General features: G+C 44.1%; 1 protein-coding gene across 1 annotated transcript in view; it reads left to right on the plus strand.

Annotated features, from left to right (window-relative positions):
* Window positions 1-1265: 1265 nt before the first annotated feature.
* COL1A1 (collagen type I alpha 1 chain) overlaps window positions 1266-23315 on the plus strand; it is a 54446-nt gene continuing 32396 nt past the window's right edge. The window contains exons 1-23 of the mRNA XM_060256650.1: window positions 1266-1486; window positions 3786-3977; window positions 5648-5685; window positions 5796-5831; window positions 6375-6467; window positions 6557-6625; window positions 7802-7846; window positions 9049-9102; window positions 9362-9415; window positions 10327-10380; window positions 11569-11622; window positions 12256-12309; window positions 12418-12462; window positions 13392-13445; window positions 13549-13593; window positions 13948-14001; window positions 16091-16189; window positions 16310-16354; window positions 16443-16541; window positions 18182-18235; window positions 18338-18445; window positions 20713-20766; window positions 22841-22939. Coding sequence (XP_060112633.1) covers window positions 1405-1486; window positions 3786-3977; window positions 5648-5685; window positions 5796-5831; window positions 6375-6467; window positions 6557-6625; window positions 7802-7846; window positions 9049-9102; window positions 9362-9415; window positions 10327-10380; window positions 11569-11622; window positions 12256-12309; window positions 12418-12462; window positions 13392-13445; window positions 13549-13593; window positions 13948-14001; window positions 16091-16189; window positions 16310-16354; window positions 16443-16541; window positions 18182-18235; window positions 18338-18445; window positions 20713-20766; window positions 22841-22939 — 1581 coding nt within the window. The 5' untranslated portion in view covers window positions 1266-1404. The remainder of the gene's footprint in view (window positions 1487-3785; window positions 3978-5647; window positions 5686-5795; window positions 5832-6374; window positions 6468-6556; window positions 6626-7801; window positions 7847-9048; window positions 9103-9361; window positions 9416-10326; window positions 10381-11568; window positions 11623-12255; window positions 12310-12417; window positions 12463-13391; window positions 13446-13548; window positions 13594-13947; window positions 14002-16090; window positions 16190-16309; window positions 16355-16442; window positions 16542-18181; window positions 18236-18337; window positions 18446-20712; window positions 20767-22840; window positions 22940-23315) is intronic.

Consider the following 23315-nt stretch of genomic DNA (forward strand, 5'->3'; position numbering starts at 1 on the left):
CTAAGCACATCTATTTAGAATCTTTCCCAGGTCTATTCAATCGGGTTTACTCTCAAGAAAGTATCTTTGGATTGCACAGTCACCTAAACCTCAAGCTACACTGAAGTGTGTCAACGTGTCACTCTTTCAGAGATTTATATGCTATGATCTGAAATGTGCTCAAAATCATACCCTGTCACACCAGTACGGAGCCCGAGATGTGCAAGCGAATCTATGGAATGTCCGCATCAATGTCTTGAAACAAGAATGTATGCAAAAAGATCAGCTTCCAAACTTTTCTTTCCAAGCAGTAAGCACAGGTATTCTAATCTAGAGCCCCATGTATGCTGTGGCTCACATGTGGAGCTCCTGTGCATATAGAGGGAGGTGTGAGCAGGAAAGCCTTTGAAAATCAGGGAACTCTGTACATGCACCAGAGTCACTGAGCTGAGTTGTGCTGGTACTCCACTTACCAGTGATTGCCCCTATTTTTAAACATTCGTTATCAGCTGCTTCAAGCCAGATCTTCTTGTCTTTCAGTACATCCTACTCTAAGCCATGCCTTAATCGCGCCTTGATTTACATTCTTCTGCTTCAAATTAGTCATTATTATTTTTTTCCATAGAGAGAAAAAAGGAAAACGGTGAAGACTGGAGATATAAAAGTAAAGCCGATGGCAACAAAGCCTTTGCTGACATTGTGCGGAAAGTTCGCAAGGTTCCCGAAGTTTTCGCTTTGCATGTTAAGAAAAGACGAAGCCCTAAACACGTTTTGCTCTATACCACCCTCTGCTGCCTCACCTGCACAGGTGCCTTCTCTAAACCAAGTAGGGATTGAGAATCCCACCTTACAGCTCCCTGCTCTTGCAAGCCTCGTAACATTTAAGTTTTGAAACGACCCCTTCCAACCTTCCTGCCATTCTTTTTTAAACAAACACTTTATTTTCCCTTTTCTTTGAACCGCCCCATACTTTCCTCCTTTCCCCATTACATTGCTCCTTCTTCATGCACACTGTACTGCCAACTCAGAGGATCCACTGGTTTGCAGAAGGAAGATGAACAGGGTCCATTCTTTTGTGATTGGTTAGAAAGGGGCTGGCTTTGAGTCTCCATTTCTTTGGGGGGGGGAGTGGGTACATGGGTGTGTGTCTGTGTGTGTGTGTGTCTCGGGGCAGGCTGCACTGTTCTGATTGGCTGAGGGGCTGGCCCAAGATCTCCCCCCCTGCAACCCTCTGAAGCCAGCAAAGAAGGGATCCACCTCTGGGGCATTGGACCGTATAAAAAGGGAGCCTAAGAACTTGACAGAGTCAGTAGGAAGTTTCTGCTGGGGTCTGGAGTGGAACTACATAAATCAGACCATCCCTGTATGACTGGACTCTAAAGCAGAACCAAGGATACAAAGAGTCTTCATGTCTAATATTTAGACATGTTCAGCTTTGTGGATTCCCGGTTACTGCTTTTGATAGCAGCAACTGTTCTACTCACCAAAGGCCAAGGCGAAGAAGACAGTAAGTACAGCAACTCAAGCAACTTTGGCCACTATGCATGCGCTAAATAACAGCATTTATTGCAATCGGTTTGAGAAGGGGAGGGGGAGACTGACCTTTTCCCCTTGCTTGCTTTTCCTGTCTCCTCCTGCCAAGGATGAAACCTGTTTTTCCTCAAGTTGCGGAAATGTAGCGGTTGTCAAGTGATCGTCAACCCACTTCTGTAGAGGAAGGGGGGAAAGTTATCACTGTAATGGTATTCCGGTGACATGCACCCCTGTCTCGGGATATGTAAGGAAATGGACGGGTCAAGAAACACCTCCTTCTTAAGAGCTGTTCTTGAGAATCCTGTTCATGGAGAGAGGTCACCAGATGTTTATGACCTTTCTGAAGCTTCTGGGGTTGGCATGAAGGCAGGAGGAGAAAGGAGACAGCAGAGATTGGAAAACTCAAGCGTTTCTTCCTCTTTGCTCTTTGCAAGTGCTCTAGGAAGAAACAAAATAACTTCCCAAAACCCAGCTGCACATAGCCTTGGGCGTGTTTCTCTCTCTTCCCCTCCCTCCCTCCCTCCTCTTTTCTAAACATGCCCCTTGGGGCAAAGCAACAAGTTGGATCAATTAGAATTTCTGCAATTCTTTGCCAAGTTCAGCAAACCGGGGGTGGGGGTAGGTGGGGAGGGGGTCGTGATTGGAAGGAAGCGGGAAAGGGGAGAAGCTGCAGATGATGGAAAAGTCACTGTGTATTCTTGGAAAGCAGCGGCTGTGAGGAACAGGAGGAGGAGGAGGAGGAGAATAGTAGTGGGACAAGCCTATTTTCCTTGCCTTGTTGAAGAAGTCTGCAAAAATCATCAGGCAATTATTAAAGGGGGGGGAGCTTCAAGATGAGTCATAAGGAAAAATGTTTGAGCAACCAATAAAGCACAAAAGTCTAGACATCACTTCATAGACAAAGCCTGTTGGATGTTCAGGATTCGGAGGGATGGCTTTCTCCATCCAGTCCAAAGGCGACATCTAGTGGCCACTGATGGACTCACCCTTGCCCTGTTGCATTGGTCAGAAGGCGGGGGGGGGGATGTGGGGAGTGGCCTTGAAATGGATCAGTACTGATCAAAAGGAGTCTATTCTAGGGTCAGCAACTGAAAAGAGAACATCCTCCCACTTGGGGAGAAAATAGGAAAAAGTTAATTGTTACCAACAGCTGAAGTGATGTGAAAGTTTGCCTCCAATGGTGGAATTCCTTCTGAGTTTTGCTGCCATCTAGTGGTGGATCCGCTGTTTTCTTGCAACGATTCCAAGAGGGAGTAGTTCCAAGTTGCAAAATCCCATTATCATTTTTCCCCCGTAACAGAAGGCTTTCCCCCCTCTTTGTAATAAACAGCTTCCTGATGACTTTATGAGACAAGTTATTTCTATAGTCAATAGAATGAGAAGTATTTCTTAATGGGAAGTATACCCTATACCTGGAGAAATAACTCTTAGATGCAGAACTCACATTTCCATTTTAAAACGGTTACGGAGGTGGTGGTGGTGCTGGTAGAGAATCCCTAAACCCTCTCGATCATCTGCCTTTGGTGTGCTCTCCTTGCTACCATCCTTCACTTGGGTCTGCTCCATTTAACATCCTTGGTGCTACTAAATGCATTGGCTTTTGAACAAACTGGGATAGGATTTCAGCCTAGGTGGGAGAACTACGGCCACTAGACTTGTGAACAAGCCCTCTTATGTTTAACACCTGCTGACTTCTCTCCCTTCCAAAATTGTCTGCACCAGATCCAATTTCTCAAGGCCCCAGGCCATCAGCAGAATACATTTCCTTCCCCTCCATGAGTCCTCCTTCAATCTGAATTCCTGACTCTCTCTCTCTCTTATCTTCTTCCTTCCCTCCCTCCAGGATTTTTGCAGAAGGCTGTTAATTTCTTTCTCTCTCTTTTTTATTCGTGTTTGGTTTGGCTTCAGCTCCAGAACGCTGAGGTTACCAGTTGGATATAACAACTGGCCAGAGGTTTTTGTTTAAATTCCAAAGCAACTGGAAAGAGTTATTGTGGGTCTGGCTCATTTCCTGTGTCATAGAGTTGGCTTGATGAAAAGCAGATGACAATCTGGAATAACAACAACAACCAAAGTACCTCTCTTCGTGAAGTAAAAAGGGAAGAGGAGAGAGGGAAAGATCGAACCCAGAGTCATTGAGAAATATTCCTGCCCCGGTAGATCCATTATCAGAGATTCTCCCATATGCTCTCTTCTCTGCTGTCAGTGTTGACTCCCAGCCAGATCTTTGCCTCTTTGCTTGACTACCTTGTTTCCTTTTCTCACCTCTTCAGTTCCATCTGGGACCTGCATACAGGATGGTATAACATACAATGACAAAGATGTTTGGAAACCTGGAGACTGCCAGATATGCGTGTGTGATGACGGCAACATCCTTTGTGATGAAGTGATTTGTGAAGATACGGCTGACTGTCCCAACGCTGAGATCCCCCTTGGAGAATGCTGCCCAATTTGTCCTGATGCCGGTACTTATTTTATTAACATATCTCCTCCCACCTCCTATCCATTTGTCCCATCACTGACCAGCCTACCTATGCATCTGTCCACTGTTCCACCCAGGGCATTTTTCCCCGTGGGAACTCAATGAAATGGAGTTCTGGAACCTCTTTGGAGAAACGAAATTCTCAAAATATGTTTAAAAGTTTATGAGGAGCACCCATGTGTTTCTCCTTCGTTTCCCTCTTGAGAGTTTTGGCACCTCTTTTTCTTTGGGGGGGGGGAGCCAATTCCACCCATTTCATCATATCCTTCCACACTCCCAGCTAGCTATTCAAGGATTTCTTTCCTACCCATATAGCCCCCATCCTTCATATCTATTACATTCTAGTCTATTCCAGTTGATTCCATTAAGTCACCATTAATAATTTCAGGCCCTTGACCCATGCAATGTATTCCCATTGCCTTCTCCTGCATCATCACCAGCCAGGTCTGAGCTGAGTTCCTGTGGCATTGCAGCAGGGGTGGAGCTCAGATCTGACTGGCAGCAGTGTAAGTCCTGGAAGTGGTACCCACACCACTAATGGTCTGGAATAAACTAAGCCCAGTGATACATCAGCATTCTTCCACAGGGCCACTCCAAGCAGTTCCTTGGATGGAGAGTCGCTCAGCTAACCATCCAACATCTACTAACCTGCCCAAGCATCTAGCCAGATCTAATACTTCTTCTACACTTTCTTCCCTTCCCTTCCAATTTTATCCACTCAATAATATCTACATCTCCACCCAATGTTTCCAGACATACACCTAGGCCTTGGATTCAGCAGGAGCTCACAGGAGCACAGCTCCTGAACCTTTTTGAGGGTTTCCCCTCCTCCCCACCTTGTCCATTGAATAGTAGGTGCAGCTGCATAACAATCCCTGAATGAGCTTCACCACCTATTTTTCAACAAAATGACTCCTGCATACACCTATTGTCCATCTATCATTTTCTGACCTCCCATTCCCCCAACAACTCATTCCTCATGTAGCTACTGATCTGAGGCTTTATTTTCATTGCTAACACAACAATAACAAACCACCCCCGCAATCTAAGGCCACAATCCACATCTCTTCTGTGATTATACCATTTGGATTAGCAAATATAAGTATTTGTGTAAATATTATTGTGTCTTCGAGTGCATGCAAGGGATTCACGGGGAAGGCAAGGTTGGAACAGTTTTAAGAGACCATCAAATTTTTTTTTTCAGGATATGCCATCACAGTCTCCTTAGTTTTAACCTGACACTAAAATGAAGGCATTGGAATCAACTGGGCTCCATTTCCTTCCTTTGAAATAGGAATATTTCCTTTGAAATAGGAATATTTCAAATGAGATTGCCTAAACAGTTTGGTTGATGTGAAAACTATTCCTTAGATTAGCACAAGGCGTCTTTTAATTAGGCTGATAGTGAGAGCCCCTAGTTCCTGGATTCCACAGGAAAAGAAGCTTATTTATTTATTTATTTAATTTTTATCCCGCCCTCCCTGCCAAAGGCTTGCTTTCTCAAGGATTATTATTATTATTATTTGTCAGTCTAATTTGATGTTCCAATAGCATAGTTGGTATTCAGAGGCTCTTTCAGAAGTTTTCCTGTGGCTGCATATGAGAATGACTACTTTAGAATATTAATGGACCTTTTTTGCTTCTTTGTTTAAGATACCTCTCCTGTTTACACAGGCAATGAAGGTGTAGAGGTAAATGCCTTCTTTTCTTCCCCATAAACCTAAATTTCATTTCTTTTTATGGATCTGTTTTGTTCTCTGGGCGATAACAGTCTAATCACAATTCTCTTTTTACCTGGCAGGGTCCTAAAGGAGATCAAGGCCCAAGAGGTGATAGGGTAGGTATCTATAACTAAACCTTGGATTACTGCTGTTGAGATAAAGAACAAAAAGGATTGGCAGGAGGATCTGTAGCAAAATACTGTGTAAGACTGTCATAAGATACTGAAGACCCTTTCTTTGGTTCTATTTTGACATTTCCCTTCCGAGTTAAAAAAAAATAGGCTATTTAGATAGTTCTTGTAGGTTATCCTACCCTACAAAAAATAGAATTCATTTTAAAGCGATATTTACGGACATACAAAAAGCTCTAATCTTCACTGCAACTTTCCATAAAAAGTTCAACATGATTTTAACTGCACATCCACCTGTTGTCTCAAGCAGGTTCTAAGCCATAATGCAATTCATAACATACTTCACCACGGGCTAGAGATTTCCAAAATTTCCCATCCAAATTCCAGCCTTGCTCTACCTTATTTGGAATAGATGTGCCCCTGTTCCAATTTGTGTCCCAGTGGAAGCATTTTTCCCAACAGGTCTATGGGTCAGAGGATACTACGAGAAGTGCTAATAGGGGGATGCTTATTGTTTTTAATCTACAGGGACTTCCTGGCCCACCTGGCAGAGATGGCATTCCTGGACAACCCGGACTCCCTGGACCTCCAGGCCCTCCTGGCCCCCCAGGCCTTGGCGGAGTAAGTTGGATTTACCTGCTTACCTTACTTACTCCACCAATGCAAGGAGAGAACTTAACAAGTCTCTTTTTCCCCCTTTCCCCCAATAGAACTTCGCTCCTCAATTGTCCTACGGTTATGATGAAAAATCCGGTGGTATGGCTGTTCCCGGCCCAATGGTAAGTCTTCATGGTCGCCATTGTGACCCGAAGAGGAAGAATTTATTGCAGAGGAAGGAAAGGAGGGAGGAATGGCAAAAAGGGAAAGGGTAGGCTTCGGACAGATATTAGCCAAATAACCTTTCAGCTTCCTTCATATCTTAAGATGGTAAAAGTTTTGCAAGGTGGATAAGTAAGGCTGATGCTTGTTTCATAGAGAAGTTAATTTCTTGGAGCTGAGAATCAAATAGTAACCTGATTTTTGCAAGACAAGCATCTGACCACAGGAAAGTGGAGTAAGAGCTGATAGACCCTCTTTCCATAAGGAAAAGGGATTAGGTGGGGATTGTTACATTTAATCATACCAAGGACAGTATTTGTGGTGATTCTAATAAGGATTTGTATAAGCTCCATCCCACCCACCCCCCCGGGCCAGCCATAGACTGTATGGCACTCTAGGAAAGACTAACTTTTGTCCCCCCCCTTCCGATAACGTCACAGAGTCATATGGTGGGTGCCCAATTCAGCACCCCCAGAGGGCCAGTGCCCTAAGCAATCACCTAGTTTGTCTAGTGGCAGAACCAGCCCTGCCTCCCAACCAAACATTAACCTTACTAATCCTCACTGTAAAGTAGGTCATGGCTATAATTGGAGGTCATATGTGAGCTCAATATATAGACTGGGGGGTGGTTAGACTCATGTCTGCTATGCTGCCCTGAAAAGAAGCAGGAATGCTTGAATATAAGATTGATAGAGATAACAGAGAGGCATGCGAAATCCACCACCCCTTGCAGAAATTGTTATTTAAATGGTGGGTGGGGGCTCTCTGTCTTGTATGCTTTGGTCAAACAGAAAGATTCCTATTTTCCCATAAATTTATCCCTGATTACCCCTTGCTAGCTCACTGGCAAGCACCACTGGAAAGCCTTAATATCATGGTGACTGTAAAAACAGAGGTTCTCCCAAACCAATGCAGAAGATGGGTCAATATGGAAATGATACAAAGGGGATGGATGGGCCCATAAGACAAGAAAGAAAGAAGGATTCGGGAACTCATCATTATGTAGGCCTTTGAAAAGATGGAGTCAAGCAAGGTCAAGGCAGACCTAAAGAGCTTGGGTGTCAATTGGGTTTTAGAAAAGATGGGGCGAAATCCATTCAATCTGACAATCTAATGGCTTCTTCTTGTCTTTCTAGGGTCCAGCTGGTCCCCGTGGTCTTCCTGGCCCTCCTGGTAGCCCTGTAAGTACTTCTTTGATTTCTTCGTGATAATTAGGAAGTAGACCTTAATACTCCTTAGATAAGATGGTGTATTTGGAATTTTAGTCAACGGGTACATTGTAGAATCACCAAATTTGGTACATGACATAGAGTTTGCCATATGGTATGGGCAGTACATAGGGATATATCCATAAAGTATATGGGTACCTGTTGGTGAAAGAAGCAGGGTGGAAGGGAGACAGTCAGATTTCCATTGGTGAAGAAAACAATATTCACTACTTGCTTAGCCTTCCCTTCATTTCATAAATCAGAATAAATTATGCAGAGCAGGCAGAATATTTGCAAACATATTCAATTTGTGTGGTTTAATAGTTGTGGAATGCAGTTATTTTTGGCACAGAATTTGAAGTAGCCTTGGTTATGAAGTTCTTTGTTTTGCCCATACAGTCTTTGCTTTAGAGGCCTGCACCATTCAGAATGTTTGCCTTCTCAGTAATGTTTCGAGTAGAGGAAGTGCTGAGGGTAGAGGAAGTGCTCGATGATTTCTACTTTTCTCTTTGATACGGGGTGAGGGTAATGTAGTTAGATCAGTATGGACCAATCATGTGTGCTGAACTCCAGGCCCAGAAAACAAGGTGATACAAAACCTACTCCAGCCACCCCAGGGCTAATTTTTGTGCTTGAGCTAACGGGTTCCTATAATTCACGCGATATAGTGACAACTCAGCTTCCCAATCCAAAATGGGCATGAGGGTCTAATGTCTGCCCTCTGCACATGCTTGAGAGGCACTTGTGACTTTTTTTTTATTGCTGTCCATCATTGAGGGCTGAGGTTTGCTGAGCCTTGCCTCATGTTATTCTTTGTCATTGGTTTATAATTGGTTTACACTTTCTACTGCATTGTGTTAGATTGACAAAACCAAGGTGTAGAAGGCGGTTGAATGCATGGTGGGGGCAGGGGGAGAACCAGATTGCAATGGCGGACCATGCAATTGTCATCTGGGGTGTTTCAAGAATTCCACAAAGGTTTAGGAATCACAAAGAAGCGGAGGCTGTTCTGGGCCAAGACAGCAGAAAAAGGCATGGAAGCATAACTGGGAGAGGAAGGCAAAAGACAGGATCAGAACTGAGAGTTTATGGGCTCCTCCAGGATCCATTGAAAACAAACTGGGGTGCAGTTAGTAACTTGCTTTCTAATGCAACTCTTCTTCTGACTCTTCCAGGGCCCCCAAGGTTTCCAAGGTCCCCCTGGTGAACCCGGAGAGCCTGGTGCTGCTGTGAGTACCATCTGATCTTTGTTTTGCATTCTGGTTTCGCATCCAGGCCAAGCGGAACATTTTTCAGATCTGTTCTTGGAATTCTCTTTTTTCGCCACTCGAGGGAGCTTTCGGACAGTGGATGCCAGATTTTTTGGATTCAGAGGCCTTCTCTGGCTTGCCTTTTGAAGATTAAAGGGGCATATCTGCTGGGCTATAGATAGGAGTGGTCTTCTTGCCTCTGATTCTAACAAGTATGTTTCTTCTTGTGACACTCTAGGGTCCATTGGGTCCCCGTGGTCCAGCTGGTCCTCCTGGCAAGAACGGAGATGATGTGAGTAATTGTACTCTTCTTGGAGGGGGAGGGGGACTCCTTTCTTGCAAAAATCCAAAGATGGGGTGGGCTAAAATTATTAGGCAGGTAACCACCATCTGTGCTGAATTTTCTCAGAATTCTGGCATGAGAGAGTTAACTCACATATCTGTCATCAATTATCTCCAGAGAAAGCAAGTGTAATGTGTGATTTTGCACTGGGCTGGTTACCTGTTCCAGGTGATCAAAGAGCAGCTGCTCATGCTCTCGCTGCCTCTGGATGCTTTGTAGTTTATCTGCCCCAGAGGAGTTTGCTCCGTTAAACTTCACCATCTTCCATCAGAGACCTGAAATGGCCAACTAGCAGTTGAGAAGCCCCCAGTAATCCACATTCATCCCTGTCCAGTGCTCCTCCCATGGCCTTTCCTCTTCCTCTTGAAGCATGATAGCCTTTGCAGTTTGCAGAGTTTTTCATGTCTCTTGCAAATTTTAAAGTCGCACTTTCCTGGAAAGTTCAATCGTTTGGATCTTTTTATTTTTATTTATTTATTCAGGGCACTTATTACGCCACATTTCTCCCCAGTGAGGAGAAAAGGTGACTTACAAAAATGTCTAATGTAAATAAACAACAATTAGTCAACTAAAATACAAACAAAATCCCCAAATCTCCCTCCCCCCCAACAAAACTACATCCTGGACAGGTTCTGAATCAAGGGGTCATCTCACTAAATGGTTACAGACTGTAAGGCACAGGCTTACAGTCAAGGGCCAAGAGCCCTTTGGTTCATGCTGAAAGGCTTGTGCCTCTGACCACAGTATTAAACATTCTTACAAACATGATTCATCAGTCAACAGGTGTATACTTCTACATTAGCTGTAAGCATCATTGGTCCAGTACTGGCTTGTAACTTTTGTTCTCTTCATTCTTCAAGGGTGAAGCTGGAAAACCTGGCCGTCCTGGTGAGCGTGGTCCTCCTGGCCCACAGGTAAGATGTTTCTTCCTAGTTTCTAGCTCTTAATGGGCCAGACGTCAAGCAACTGCCCTTTTATAAACAGAGTTTGGAAATCCAGTCCAGTTCAGCCCAACCTTTGTCAGCTTTAGAATTCTGACACAGCAGGGTGGGCGCAGCCACAAAATGGCTGCCACTGAAGGTGGAGCCAGCCACAAAATGGCTACCACAGCTTACCTTCAGTCACACAGTGAAGATAGTTGTGCTGTGGTGGCAGCTGCTGCCAAAGCAGCATTTTCCGTGCAGCCAATCAAATCTCCAATGGCCAATCAGATCTTCCCACACTTTGAAAGAAATAAAAGAAAGAGCTAAAGAAGCAATGAGGCTACATCACTGAGGCTACAGTTGGCCTATAATTGTTTTTCAACCAATTTGTAATAAATACATGCATTTTTGTATGATTTGCATTACTTATATATTCATCTTTTATACTTATTGAAATTAACATTCCCCCTCCATTTGTATCTAATTAACCTTTTTGGTTCTTAATTCATCTTTTTGGGTTAAGTTTTTGTTCTCTGCCTTTTTTCTATTGAAGGAGCTTGAAAACCATATTAGCAAGGGATAGCTCAATTATAATTCCCAGGTCATATTCCAGGGTTTATTTATGCATTTAGCAACCCGCTGCAAGTACTCAATGATGTCATATAGTATATATATTTTTTATCTCACTCGCTTCATCATCCCAAATTATCCTGCAAGGTGATAGGATAAGTAGAGAGACACAGCCTTTCTGAAGGCCACGTTGTCTAACGAGCAGGAGTTTGAAACATCCAAAACCAGAGTTCACTGCACCGCACAGGCTCTGAGAATCACTAAAACAGATGATCCCCAAAAGACTCTTTCCCAAACTGTGAATTTGGAGCACTTTGGATAATCCCAGCCAAAAAGGGAATATTGATCTTGAGTAGACTTCAAGAGTGACCTTCAAGACAAGACATAATTGCAAGAACAGAATTAACCATTGAGGATACATTAGAACTTCTTAGGCCTTTTTAATAATTGCTTTACAATGTTGTAGCTATTGATCAAAGGCAGATTAAAGAAGCTCCAATCATATGCGATGCCTTGATGTGAAGATGACTCACACCTACAGAAAGATGAAAGCTCCTTTGTTGTTGTTATTGTAAAACAATTCCTCATTCATTTTATTTATTGTTACAGGGTGCCCGTGGTCTTCCCGGAACTGCTGGCCTGCCAGGCATGAAGGGACACAGAGTAAGTGAATTCCACTTGTTCAATATCCAGTTAAGTCCAGGAACCTTGTAATTCAGTGTCCTAAGACTAAACTATTGTCAGGACAACATATACATTTCTTCCACAGCCTTTAAGATCCTAGGAATAGCAACCTTCATTGCATAATTCCTGGCATCCATGACTGCAGTGAAAGCTATGGCTTTGGCCTGTGCCCTGTTTGTTGTCCCTCCAAGATGCTAGACTAGAAGGACCACCAGTCTGATCCAGCAGGCCTTTTCTTATGATCTTATGTATGACGTCACCCCCGAGTCGGAAATGAGTGGTGCTTGCACAGGGGACTATCTTTACCTTTTTATGGCATCTTCCGTTGCATAGACATGTGAACCTTGGAATAAAGTCCCCTTTTCTGGAAGATTACCAAAGGAATAGTCAAGGCTCAAGTTAACAAGGCCATTAAGTGCTTTGTTAAAAAGCTAATCTTGTTTAGTTTAAAAGATGCTCTTATATTTTAGTTGAGCATTGCATTATGGAGTCCATAGCCTTCTTCTGTAAGCATAAAAGTACAGACACACACACCCATTGGGGAATTTTACTAATTGGATTCTAATATTTCTCTTCTCCTTCTCCTTCCAACCATCTGTCTACTTGTTTTAGGGTTTCAGTGGTCTTGATGGTGCTAAGGGTGATGCTGGTCCAGCTGGTCCCAAGGTGAGTCTCCAGTTTACCTGTGAACTTCCTAAAAGTTTGTAAAGAATTCCTTTTCCTTCTCTTTTTGGTATCTGGATGTTGACTTCTGTGTGTGTTTGTTTCCTTTAGGGTGAACCTGGCAGCCCTGGTGAGAATGGTGCCCCCGGACAAGTAGTGAGTATATATTATTCTTATTCTTCTGTCTGTTGTTTTGAAGGAATACATCATTTGTCATTTTACAAGGATAGACTGGATATCAGCAAAGAAGGGAGGGGGGTGAGAGTTGTCCCACTTCCATCACTGAATCCAAGGAACTGCATTTGCCTGGAGTGGCAGAAAAGGGTGATGTCCTTCAGTTATTTGATTCTAAGCTTTGATTCAGTTAGAATTTATTCCAATCTGTTCTATCTTTGGAATCAAGTGAAATTCATTTATCTGAAGATGTCCAGTACACTACGCTTGCTTCATGACTTGGCTAATGAGCACTGGTGACGACCAGTTGAGTAACTCATGTTAACCACAGAAATCAGTGCAAACTGTGGGGATTTTCAGCCTGAATCCACCCTTGCACGATGTTCTCTGTGAGGAACAGAACACTTTGAAATGAAGGAGAGATGCCAGCTCTGTGAAATGTTTCTTCTCTCCCCCAGGGGCAAGGACAGGAGCCTCAGAAGAATTGGATGTTAGTAACATCTGAGTAGAAAAAAGAACAGAGAAAAGGCACTTTCACTTAGTGTGATGGACGCTGCAATGATGTTTAACAACTTTCCGATGCAGTTACAGACAGATAGCAAAAGAACAAAAATACATAGCCAGAAAGAGAGATTTTGAGTGGGAAACAGGAAGGGGTGTCTTTAAAAAATTAGATTTAGGTTAAGGGCTTTGGTGCAGAACAAAGAACCAAATTAGGCCTTTTGGGTGAGGAACCTGGCAAATCAAGCCTTCTGGTTGATAAGAGAACCCATTAAAGCCAGTAGACTCAGAGCAATAAAAAACACAATAGAAAAAAGAAAAGCCAATTAAAGGATGGGACAGAGTAATGGGGTATGGATTAAGAAAAATGCTTTATGCCAGCTGACCATATTTCCTCTTCTTCTGCTTAGGGCCCACGTGGTCTTCCTGGTGAGAGAGGCCGCCCTGGTCCTTCTGGCTCTGCTGTAAGTGTATTCCCTTTACACTGCTGGACCCTGATATCCTCAAAGGATTGTCCTTGCTTCGGTGCGAACTGATTGTAACTCAAGTTGCTGTCCCTCCCTACAGGGTGCTCGTGGTAACGATGGTGCTGCCGGTGCTGCTGGCCCCCCAGTAAGTATTTCTGTTGTGTCCTGTTTCTCCTAATCAGCCTTCATAGTGCTAAGGATGATGATCACTTCCGGGGCAAAGAGCAACTCAGCCATGCCAAATGTTGGCTGCTGTCAACCTCTGGTTTTGTTCTATAGGGTGGGTCTGCAAGGCAGGCCATACCTATAATTAACCAGCTCTGGGATGGCATAGTTTTGTCTCAACTCCAGTTGCCTTCCTCCTGTCTATTTCCAAAGCACAGGCCAGATCTTTGGCCATAGCTGGTGCTGAGCTGGCCAGTGCTAGGGGGCGGTTAGGCTGAGGTTGTAAGGAGAACTGTATAATCGCCACTTAATGTCTTGTCCCTTCCTCTTTTAGGGCCCCACTGGTCCAGCTGGTCCCCCTGGCTTCCCTGGCGCTGTTGGCCCTAAGGTAAGAACATTGACTAATTCAACGTCTATAAGTTGGGGGATATTCACTACAGAAGTGTCACAGTGGCTGAATTGTTTTATTATTTATTTTTATTGCCTTCATTTGCGCCTCCCCCAGTGGAGCCCAAAGTGACTCATATCATTCTCCTCTACTCCACTTTTATCCTGAGAACAACCCTGTGAGGCAGGTTAGGCAGAGAGTGAGTGATTGACCCCAGCCAGCTTCCATGGCAGAGTAGGGATTTGACCTTGGGTCTCCCAGATTCCAGTTCCTCTAACCATGACACCACATTGGCTCAACTTTAGCCTCTACAGGTGCCTTCACACTACACTAAATTATGCATTTTGCAAATAGATTTTTACTGTGTAGGAATAGCAAAAACCCAGTTACAAAATACATTTAGTGTAGTGTGAATGCACCCTACCATACCCTATCCTCAATATTGTTTCATTCTTTTAAGAGCAGGCTTCAGTTTTGCTATCTCTTCTTTAGACTCACTCACATTTCTGTTCCTTTTCACAATCTTCTTATTAAACCCACCACAAACATTTTACTCCTTTGGACTACTACTGATAAGCCCCAGTAAGAAGACAATTTTTGAAAGAGCTTCTTCTTAAAAGTCTGTGGATTGTGCTGGCTCAGTTACAAGACTGAGAAACCCCAAGAAGTCCTCATTACTTGTGGTCCCTGACCCCAACCTGGTGGAACTCTCCGATGAGCAACATTCATGTCCTGCGGGATTTAATGTAGTTCTGCAGGGCCTGTAAGGCAGAGATGATCTGCCAGATGTTTGGTTGAGGACAGCAATGGCATCCACCTGGCTGGTACTCTTACTCCCTCCCTCCCAACAAGGTAATGGCACAACTAGAAGTTCTGACTGCCATCTAATTAAGTTGATTGCTGGAACATTATTGTAATTTCAATGTTTTAACCTTAAATTAGTAAGAATAGGGTTGTTTTATCTATTATTGTACACCACCATGAACCCGGTTTACAGGGAAGGGCAGTATAAAAAGTGACTCTAATAAATAAATAAATAAATAAATAAATTTGTGGATCACATACATTCACTGATAAACTTGCTGCCAGAGTGGGCTTGTTGCCCATGGTATCATACCACACCACTTTGGTAATATTTGAACTCTATGACCCAACCATATTGCTTTCCAGTCTAGCACAGGGTTACCAGGTCTGGGTTGGAAAATACCTGGAGACTTTGGAGGTGGATCTGGGAGAGGGTGGGGTTTGGGGAGGGGCCTCAGCATGGTGCAATGCCATAGCGTCCACCCTTCAAAGCAGCCATGTTCTCCAGGGAAGCTAATCTCTGTCAGCTGGAGATCAGTTGTATGTGGGAGATCCCAGCCCCTCCTGGAGGCTGGCAACCCTAACGCATATGCCTAAAATTGCCAACTCCATCTTGGGAAATTTGTGGAGATTTAGTGGTAGTACCTGGCAAGGGCAGAGTTTAAGGAGGGCGGTATAGCAGCCTAGAGTCCATCTTCCAGAGCTGCCATTTTCTCAAGGAGAACTGATCTCTGCTGTCTGGAGCTCAGCTATAATTCCAGAAGAACCCCAGGCCTCACCTAAAGCTTGGCAGCTGGCAATCCTACATACACCTCGGGGACTGATGATGACGCTGTGGGAAGGAAGTGACCACATTGTAGAACCTTCTACATGATTTTCTGGTTATGATAACCAAAGCAGAGGTAGAACCATGCGATCTGAAGAGAAACCAGAGTATGAGGTGGAACCATAAAAGAATGGTAATGAGACTGTTCCAGCAATATAAGAAGTAGGCCACAGGCCTTACAAGTAGGTTTCCAAGAGACGGAATGAAAACGTCAACAAAAGAGTAATCTTTCTCCAGCAGCAAACCTCAGTTATCTGGAGTCAGAGACAGTGAGGCCCTGATAAGCCTCATTTAGGTTATAGGACCTATAGTGGTAATAGTAACCTGACAGGAAGATAGAATTTTAAGGTATCAGTAAGAGCAGGTAAGGAGTAGCAAAGATTGTGAGAAAAGGAAGATGCTGCCATCAGCCCTGAGGAAGACTTCTTATGTTTTCTCTTCTTTCTCTTTGCCACTTAGGGTGAAACTGGTCCCCAAGGTGCTCGCGGTGGTGAAGGCCCACAAGGTGCTCGTGGGGAACCTGGCCCAGCTGGCCCTGCTGGTGCTGCTGGTCCTTCTGTAAGTTCCAACACCAGTCCATTCCCCCCCATTTTTATCCACTCTGGTATTCCTCAGAATTTTCCTGGAGGCATTCTTCTCTGACAATAATCCACCTCTTTTTCTCCTCTTCTGTTTTAGGGCAACCCTGGTGCTGATGGTCAACCTGGTTCCAAAGGAGCTACTGTAAGTATCATTCCACAGCATTATTCCCACTTCCTCTGCCACCACCAGTTCCTACTTTTTTTCTTACCAGCTTTGCTCTCTCCTCTAGGGTGCTCCAGGTATTGCTGGTGCTCCTGGCTTCCCTGGCGCTCGTGGCCCAGCTGGACCTCAGGGCCCCAGCGGCGCTCCTGGTCCCAAGGGTAACAGCGTAAGTGTCACCTCATTGTCACTGGTCTTCCCCCCCCCCCCCCCATTTAAGTCACATCTACCTTTGAATGCTACTGAACAAATGAAGAGCTAGGCATCTGGGACTATCCACCAGTTCTCTTTGATTTTCTTGACCAGATGAGACCACAGAGATTCCTATCACTGCCATTATGATTGTCAACTCTGGGTTTGAAAATTCCTGGAGATTTGGGGGTGGAGCCTGAGGGGTGTGGTTTGGGGAGGGGAGGAAACTCCATATAGCATACCATATAGGCCATCAGATAAAGCGACCATTTTCTTCAAGGGAACTGATCTCTGGAGAGTGGTAATAATTCCAGGAGATCCCCAGGCCCCATGTGGAAGTTGGCAACTTTAGCAATGCAGAAAGTGTCTTCCTCTGTGTTTGCCCCATTCGCATGCTCTCTAATTGTTTTTGCTCAATAGTTAAGAGTAGCCAGGTCCTCAGTATGTTCTCCCAGTTGCTGAAGTGTTCCAATTATCCAGTGTAGCATGTGTGTTAAATTCTATCAGGCCACTCCCAATTTATGGCAGCCCTATGAATTAATAACCTCCAAAATGGCCTATCATTAACAGCCTTGCTCGGGTCTTGTAAATTTAGGGCCATGGCTTCCTTTATTGAATCAGTCCATCTCATGCCGAGTCTTCCTCTTTTCCTGCTGTCTTCAACTTTTCTGAGCATCGTTGACGTCTTGTCTTCTCATATGTGACCAAAGTACCATAGCCTCAGTTTAGTCATTTTAGCTTAAAAGGAGAGTTCAGTCTTGATTTGATCTAGAACCCACTGATTTGTCTTTTTGACAGTTCATGGTATCCATAAAACTCTGCTCCAACACATTTCAAATGAATCAACTTTATTCCTGTCAGTTTTCCCTACTGGGGCTTGGCTGCCAAATAACTGGCTGATGAGAAGGACACCAGCTTTCTTGATTTGGTCACTTCTCAAACCTCCCAGCCTGTACTGAGGTTTGAAATTCTGAAAATTACACTCTTACTTTTGTGCAGCCAATGAGATTTTTAAAATTTAGAATTAGATTTGTAGATATATATCAAAATATTAAGTAATGGTATCAAAATGTACCTTTTCATAACTGAAAAGGATGCTGCAGATACCTTGTTCCACAGAGAGCTTGTCAACTAGGATACCTGTTCAGATATGACACACGTTGGAAGGGATTTTATCAATTTCCCAGGGCTTTTTTTTGTAGCAGGAACTCCTTTGCATATTAGGCCACACATCCCTGATGTAGCCAGTCCTCCTGGAGCTTACAGTAGGCCTTGTACTAAGAGCCCCGTAAGCTCTTGGAGGATTGGCTACATCAGGGCGGTGTAGCTTAATATGCAAAGGAGTTCCTGCTACAAAAAAGCCCTGCCCTGCAGCTTCCCTTGCTATGCTTCCCATTGCCAATCCCTTTTTGAAAGATGTCAAAGCTAATCACTGGCTGCATTGGCACTTCACCCAGAGCTGGTATTGTTTAACACAGCCTGTGAGAGCATCACAGAGAAACCTCCTAGTCTTGTTCTCTTGTAGGAACTCAATAGGATAAAGAAGAAGAGAAATCCATCATTGGGTTGTTCACTGAGCCAGAGAAGTTATGCTTTTATTTCTCTTCATATCTTTAGGGTGAACCCGGTGCTCCTGGAAACAAAGGTGATGCTGGTGGCAAAGGCGAAGCTGTAAGTCTCCTTCTCACAATCCATATGTGTTGCACCTGTAACTTTCCCCAGTTTTGCTTCCAGAAGCAATTGCCGTCATTGTCTTCATATGCCTTTTCTTAGGGCCCTGCTGGTGTTCAAGGTCCCCCCGGGCCCCCTGGTGAAGAAGGCAAGAGAGGATCCCGTGGTGAGCCTGGACCCGCTGGCTTGCCTGGACCTGCTGGCGAACGTGTATGTAGCATCCTTCATCTTTGTCTCCCGACACCTCCGGGCACTAGGGTCTCGCATGCTTGGAGCACCTGTTCAGAATGGCTTATGAGTGGGACATATGTCCCTTGAATATGCCCACAGTACGTTGTTCCAGAGATGAGCTAGAAATTGCAAAAACAATTGGCAAAGGAAACCAAAGCTGACCAGAAGGGAAGTCTCAATCAATCGATGGGTCATTTCCCTGAGGGAAAGCTATTCTGAAAACGGAGCATGCTGCCAAACTTCAAAGGAAACTGAATCTGCAGGTGTGAGGTTACCTTTGTCAGTTGTTAGCAAATGCCTATTAAGAAAGTGCAAGACTTAAAATGCAATTCTATACAGAATCAGGGCACTAATTTCAAGAGGCTTTGACTGGTGTTACTCTGCACAGGATTTCACTGTCAGTTAACACATAAAGCATGTCCTTTGTTCATTCACTGGTCCAAACCCTCAAGGGCTCACTAATTAGGCACCATAAGTGAGCTTAGATTTTTCTGTTCTCTTCCACTGAGCAAATCGGCATTACATTCACACCCCAGCTTCTAAAGATGAAAGTCTTGCTCACACATGCCAGTGAAATGCGCGTACGTTCTGGATGGGCATTGTTTGTAAGAAAGAAAGATCCACTGCATGAGACACCTGGGAAACTGTGCTTCTTTTGGGATTAGCAAAAAGACCCTATAAAAGGAGCCCTGCTGGAACCAGACAAGAGGTCCATCTATTTCATCATCCTGTTTAACAGGATGGCCCAACAGTTGACAAAGAAGGCATAGAGGCCTGATCCTTCACCACAATGGTGCCTCCTAGCACTGGTATTCAGAAGGTGCTAGCAGACATTGATGGACCTCTCCCCTTTGAATCTGTCTAATCCCTTTTGAATAAGGATATATACAACTTTTCCCGCACCTTTTCTCTATATGGAGTTACAGGTACTGCCTTGAGGCAAAGGGAGAGATGATTAGGACAGCAGCCTGCCTTTAGCCAGGATGAATTATAATTCTTGAGAGAAGAGCATTGCTATTGGTTACATTAATACATTACTTTCTTGAATCATTTAGCTCAGGACGCTCTCAAGGAGGTCTTCAGTCCCATAAACCCCTAAGCTGCAGCAAGGTCCTTGTATGTCGTACCATCAGACCTTATCCTGGGCCCATTATTCCAAATCTGAAGTTGTGTTATATAGATCTGTAGATGGAATGATAAGTATGGGAGTCTGTCTTGGGAATAGGTGGGGTGCTTGGATGAAGATGCCTTTAACAGTGGGGGTTTTTTTTTCATTTTTCATTTTGTGCGTTTGTGTGCCCATGCCTGGAAGTTATGGAGACCACTGGCAACTCCAACTGGGGCATGGTGGATGTTCTTGATTGCTTGCTATCTTGATAGCTTTCCTCTGCCTCCCAACCCTGGCATTCTTTGGAGGTCTCCCATCCAAATACTTGCGAGAGTTGGCCCTGCTTATCTTCCAAGATCTGATGAGATCAGGCTTGCCCAGAGGTGAAATTCTAGCAGGAGCTCCTTTGCATATTAGGCCATGCCCCCCTGATGTAGCCAATCCTCCAAGAGCTTACAAGGCTCTTCTTTGTAAACTCTTGAAGGATTGGCTACATCAGGGTGTGTGGCCTAATATGCAAAGAAGCTCCCTCTAGAATTCCACCCCTGGGCTTATCTATCCAGATCAGGGTCTGGACAGTGTATTCTTGAGCATGTTTACTTAGAAAGAAGTCCTGGTGAGTTCATACAAAGTATAGCCAATGCGATGACAACAGAACTTTCCTTAGCATTGTTCCATTCATGCACAAGCAGAAGTGCACTAGCTTGTATAAAGCAGCCTATGCAATTCTGCGTAGTGTTGTACTGCATTTCCAAATGAATAAAGTTGTGGTTTATTTTAAAAGACAGTCTTCTGTTCAGGGAGGGGGAGAAACCCCATTGTGTGTTTTGCATCAATTTGCAAAACGGGGCATAAACCACTACAGATGTGCTTGCACTAGGCCATACACTGAGGGAAGACAAGAGGTGGATATAATGAAGATAACTTAGTTCGAAATTTAAAAATAAAAATGCACTTCTGCTTGCATGACAGCACTTTCGCATGCATTATAGGATAGAGCCAAGTGATTTATTTTTCTGCCTGAAACACAATAAGTGATTATATTTTAATGATCTGACAGCAGGATCCTCTTTGGGGCTTGCATATTGGCAAAATTCGATATGTGGCACTCACCTGATCTCTTTTCTTCCATTCACAGGGTGCTCCTGGAGGCCGTGGTTTCCCTGGCTCAGATGGCATTGCTGGTCCCAAGGTAGGTGTCTGTCCCATGCTGTTGATATCTTTTTCTACAGAAGGAAGGGCATGCACATTTCAAAAGGACAACATCTCAGGTTCTTATGGAAGCCAATAGCAACACTCCTATTATTTCCTTGAAGTCAAGGATGAGGGGTTGGGTTGAAATCTGGCCATTTTTTTTTCTTAGTGAAAGAGTACTTCCAGAATGTGAGGCAAAATGTGGGGCAGGGGAAGATGTGGATTTTCCATACAGCATTTGGAACCAATATTCCCTCTAAGCTGTGGAGTCTTGTGAGCAAAAATTCTATTTTGTGAGCTGCTGGCATGAAAGTTGTGAGCTACTGAATGAATTAGTTTGCTCCGGGGCCATTTAGCCTGAGTTAAGACAAAAAATGTGTGAGCGGGAGACTAAAAAACTGTGAGCTAGCTCACACTAACTCAGCTTAGAGGGAACACTGTTTGGAACCCCTGTGTGATCCTGTCCATCTATTTATGTTTGATATTAACTTTGAATACTGATCCCTGCCTTCTCAGCCTACTTTTTAAAACAATTTAGAATTAAGGTGAGGCTTGGTGCTCTAACAGTATTATATTTTTACATGCACAATAAATTTTATTGTGTTGGGCCATCGTAAGACCCTATGACGAAAGGCAAAGGATCACCCTAGTTAAAGTCTGTTTGGTGACGACTGTATGTCTTGAATTCCTTCAAACCAATGAGTAGCTGAATTGTTGCAAAGAGATAGATCCAAGTGGGCAGCCATGTTGGTCTGAAGTAGTTGAACAAAGCAGGAGTCAAGTGGTACCTTTAAGACCAACCAAGTTTTATTCAGAACGTAAGCTTTCATGTGCTCTCTAAGCACACTTCATCAGACAAGGGGATCAGGTATTGTGGGATCCTGATCCTGCCACAATACCTGATCCCCTCGTCTGATGAAATGTGCTTAGAGAGCACACGAAAGCTTACATTCTGAATAAAACTTGGTTGGTCTTAAAGGTGCAACTTGACTCCTGTTCTGTTGCAAAGAGAGAGAAACAGTGTGACTTGAATCCAGATTTTGGGGGTTGAGATTTAGCTGCCCAGCAAACACAAACGTAAGAAGATTCCAGGCACCAAACGGACATCTGCATCTCCCCAAAGCATCTGAACAATTTTGCAGGAGCTCAAAGAAGCTGGCAAAGGCCAACCATCAGACAGACTGGAGGCCTTTACTGCTCCCTTGTCCTCAGACTTCCATGATCCTTACTCCCAAGTGATGAAAACTGCTTTTGATGCCAGCTCTTCTTTCTCCCCTTCCTGTTGTTTTATATCATTTGTACTGTCAAGCTGGGTGCCAAGGACTGAAGTATATAAAGTGTCCCCCCCCCAAAAAAAAGTCACTTTCAAATTTCCCCACCCTGTTTGTTATGTACCCCAAGGGCTTTTGTGAGCCTTTTGTTCTGGGCACCAGAACTTGGCTGGGAGACAGCTTCCAACATTCCTCCCACCCTTTCCCCTTTTCCATCCCTTTAGCGCTTTCATCAACTTCAGTGCTTTTATCCTTTGACTTCATATTTTGCCCTTACGTCACCATGGGTTGAATCTAGCCAGCTTTCTCATCCAATCTTGTCCAATTGTCCTCCTTGCTACTGTCTCCATTCCACTTGGCATTTGTTCATGCAGCCTCTTTAGGTGGTCAAAGGGGACTGTTTATTCCTTTTTCACCAGCAGAAAAGCTGGCAGGATCCAACCGGTGGGAACCCTCCAGGTTTATTCTAAGTGGGCTTCTTGATGTCAATTTCATTGGAATGGAACCAAAACCACAGCATATATTGCTCATACGAGGGCCTTTTGGGCTTTTTTGTGGACCAATGGAGCAGCTAACAGTAACATCTTATTATTTTGCAGTATGCATCTTTAGCTCCCTTACCCCAAAATCAAGCAGTACTGATCTCCATCCTTGATTCACCTCTTTGTACTCTATTAGTCTGTGCAACTGAACAACAAAAAAAGAGCTACTAAGAGGGCACAGGAACTTAGGACAATACAATAATGCTAGCACTTGCCTCAAACTCATATAGTCTTTTCTTGACTCTCTTTACTCTTCTAGGGTCCCCCTGGTGAACGTGGATCTCCTGGCCCTGCTGGTCCCAAAGGATCTCCTGGTGAAGCTGGACGCCCTGGCGAACCTGGTCTCCCTGGAGCCAAGGTAAGTAAATGGCAAGTGCTTGGACAGAGCCACAGCCCAGAAACAGGCTTCCTGTTAACTGCTGTGCAACACAGAACAAGGCACACTGTATCACAAGCCTCCACTTCAGTAGATTTGGAGCCCATATCAAAATTTAACAGTGCCCCATATCAGGAAGTCATAAAGGAGTCACTTGATTCGATGTTAAGTAATTTTCATTATTTGTATTTTTCAGCATGGCTTCTTGATGAGGGCTCAGGGCAGGCAGACAGGCAGCATTCCCCATTGAGCAAAACAGAGCTCCTTCCTAATGTTAAACCTATGTAATATCACAATAATACAACCTTCCTCTGAAGGGAGAGAACCTCAGGGATTAGTTCTCATGGACATCTTTACC

The sequence above is a fragment of the Heteronotia binoei genome, chromosome 15, assembly GCF_032191835.1.
Source record: "Heteronotia binoei isolate CCM8104 ecotype False Entrance Well chromosome 15, APGP_CSIRO_Hbin_v1, whole genome shotgun sequence".
NCBI classification, from domain to species: domain Eukaryota; kingdom Metazoa; phylum Chordata; class Lepidosauria; order Squamata; family Gekkonidae; genus Heteronotia; species Heteronotia binoei.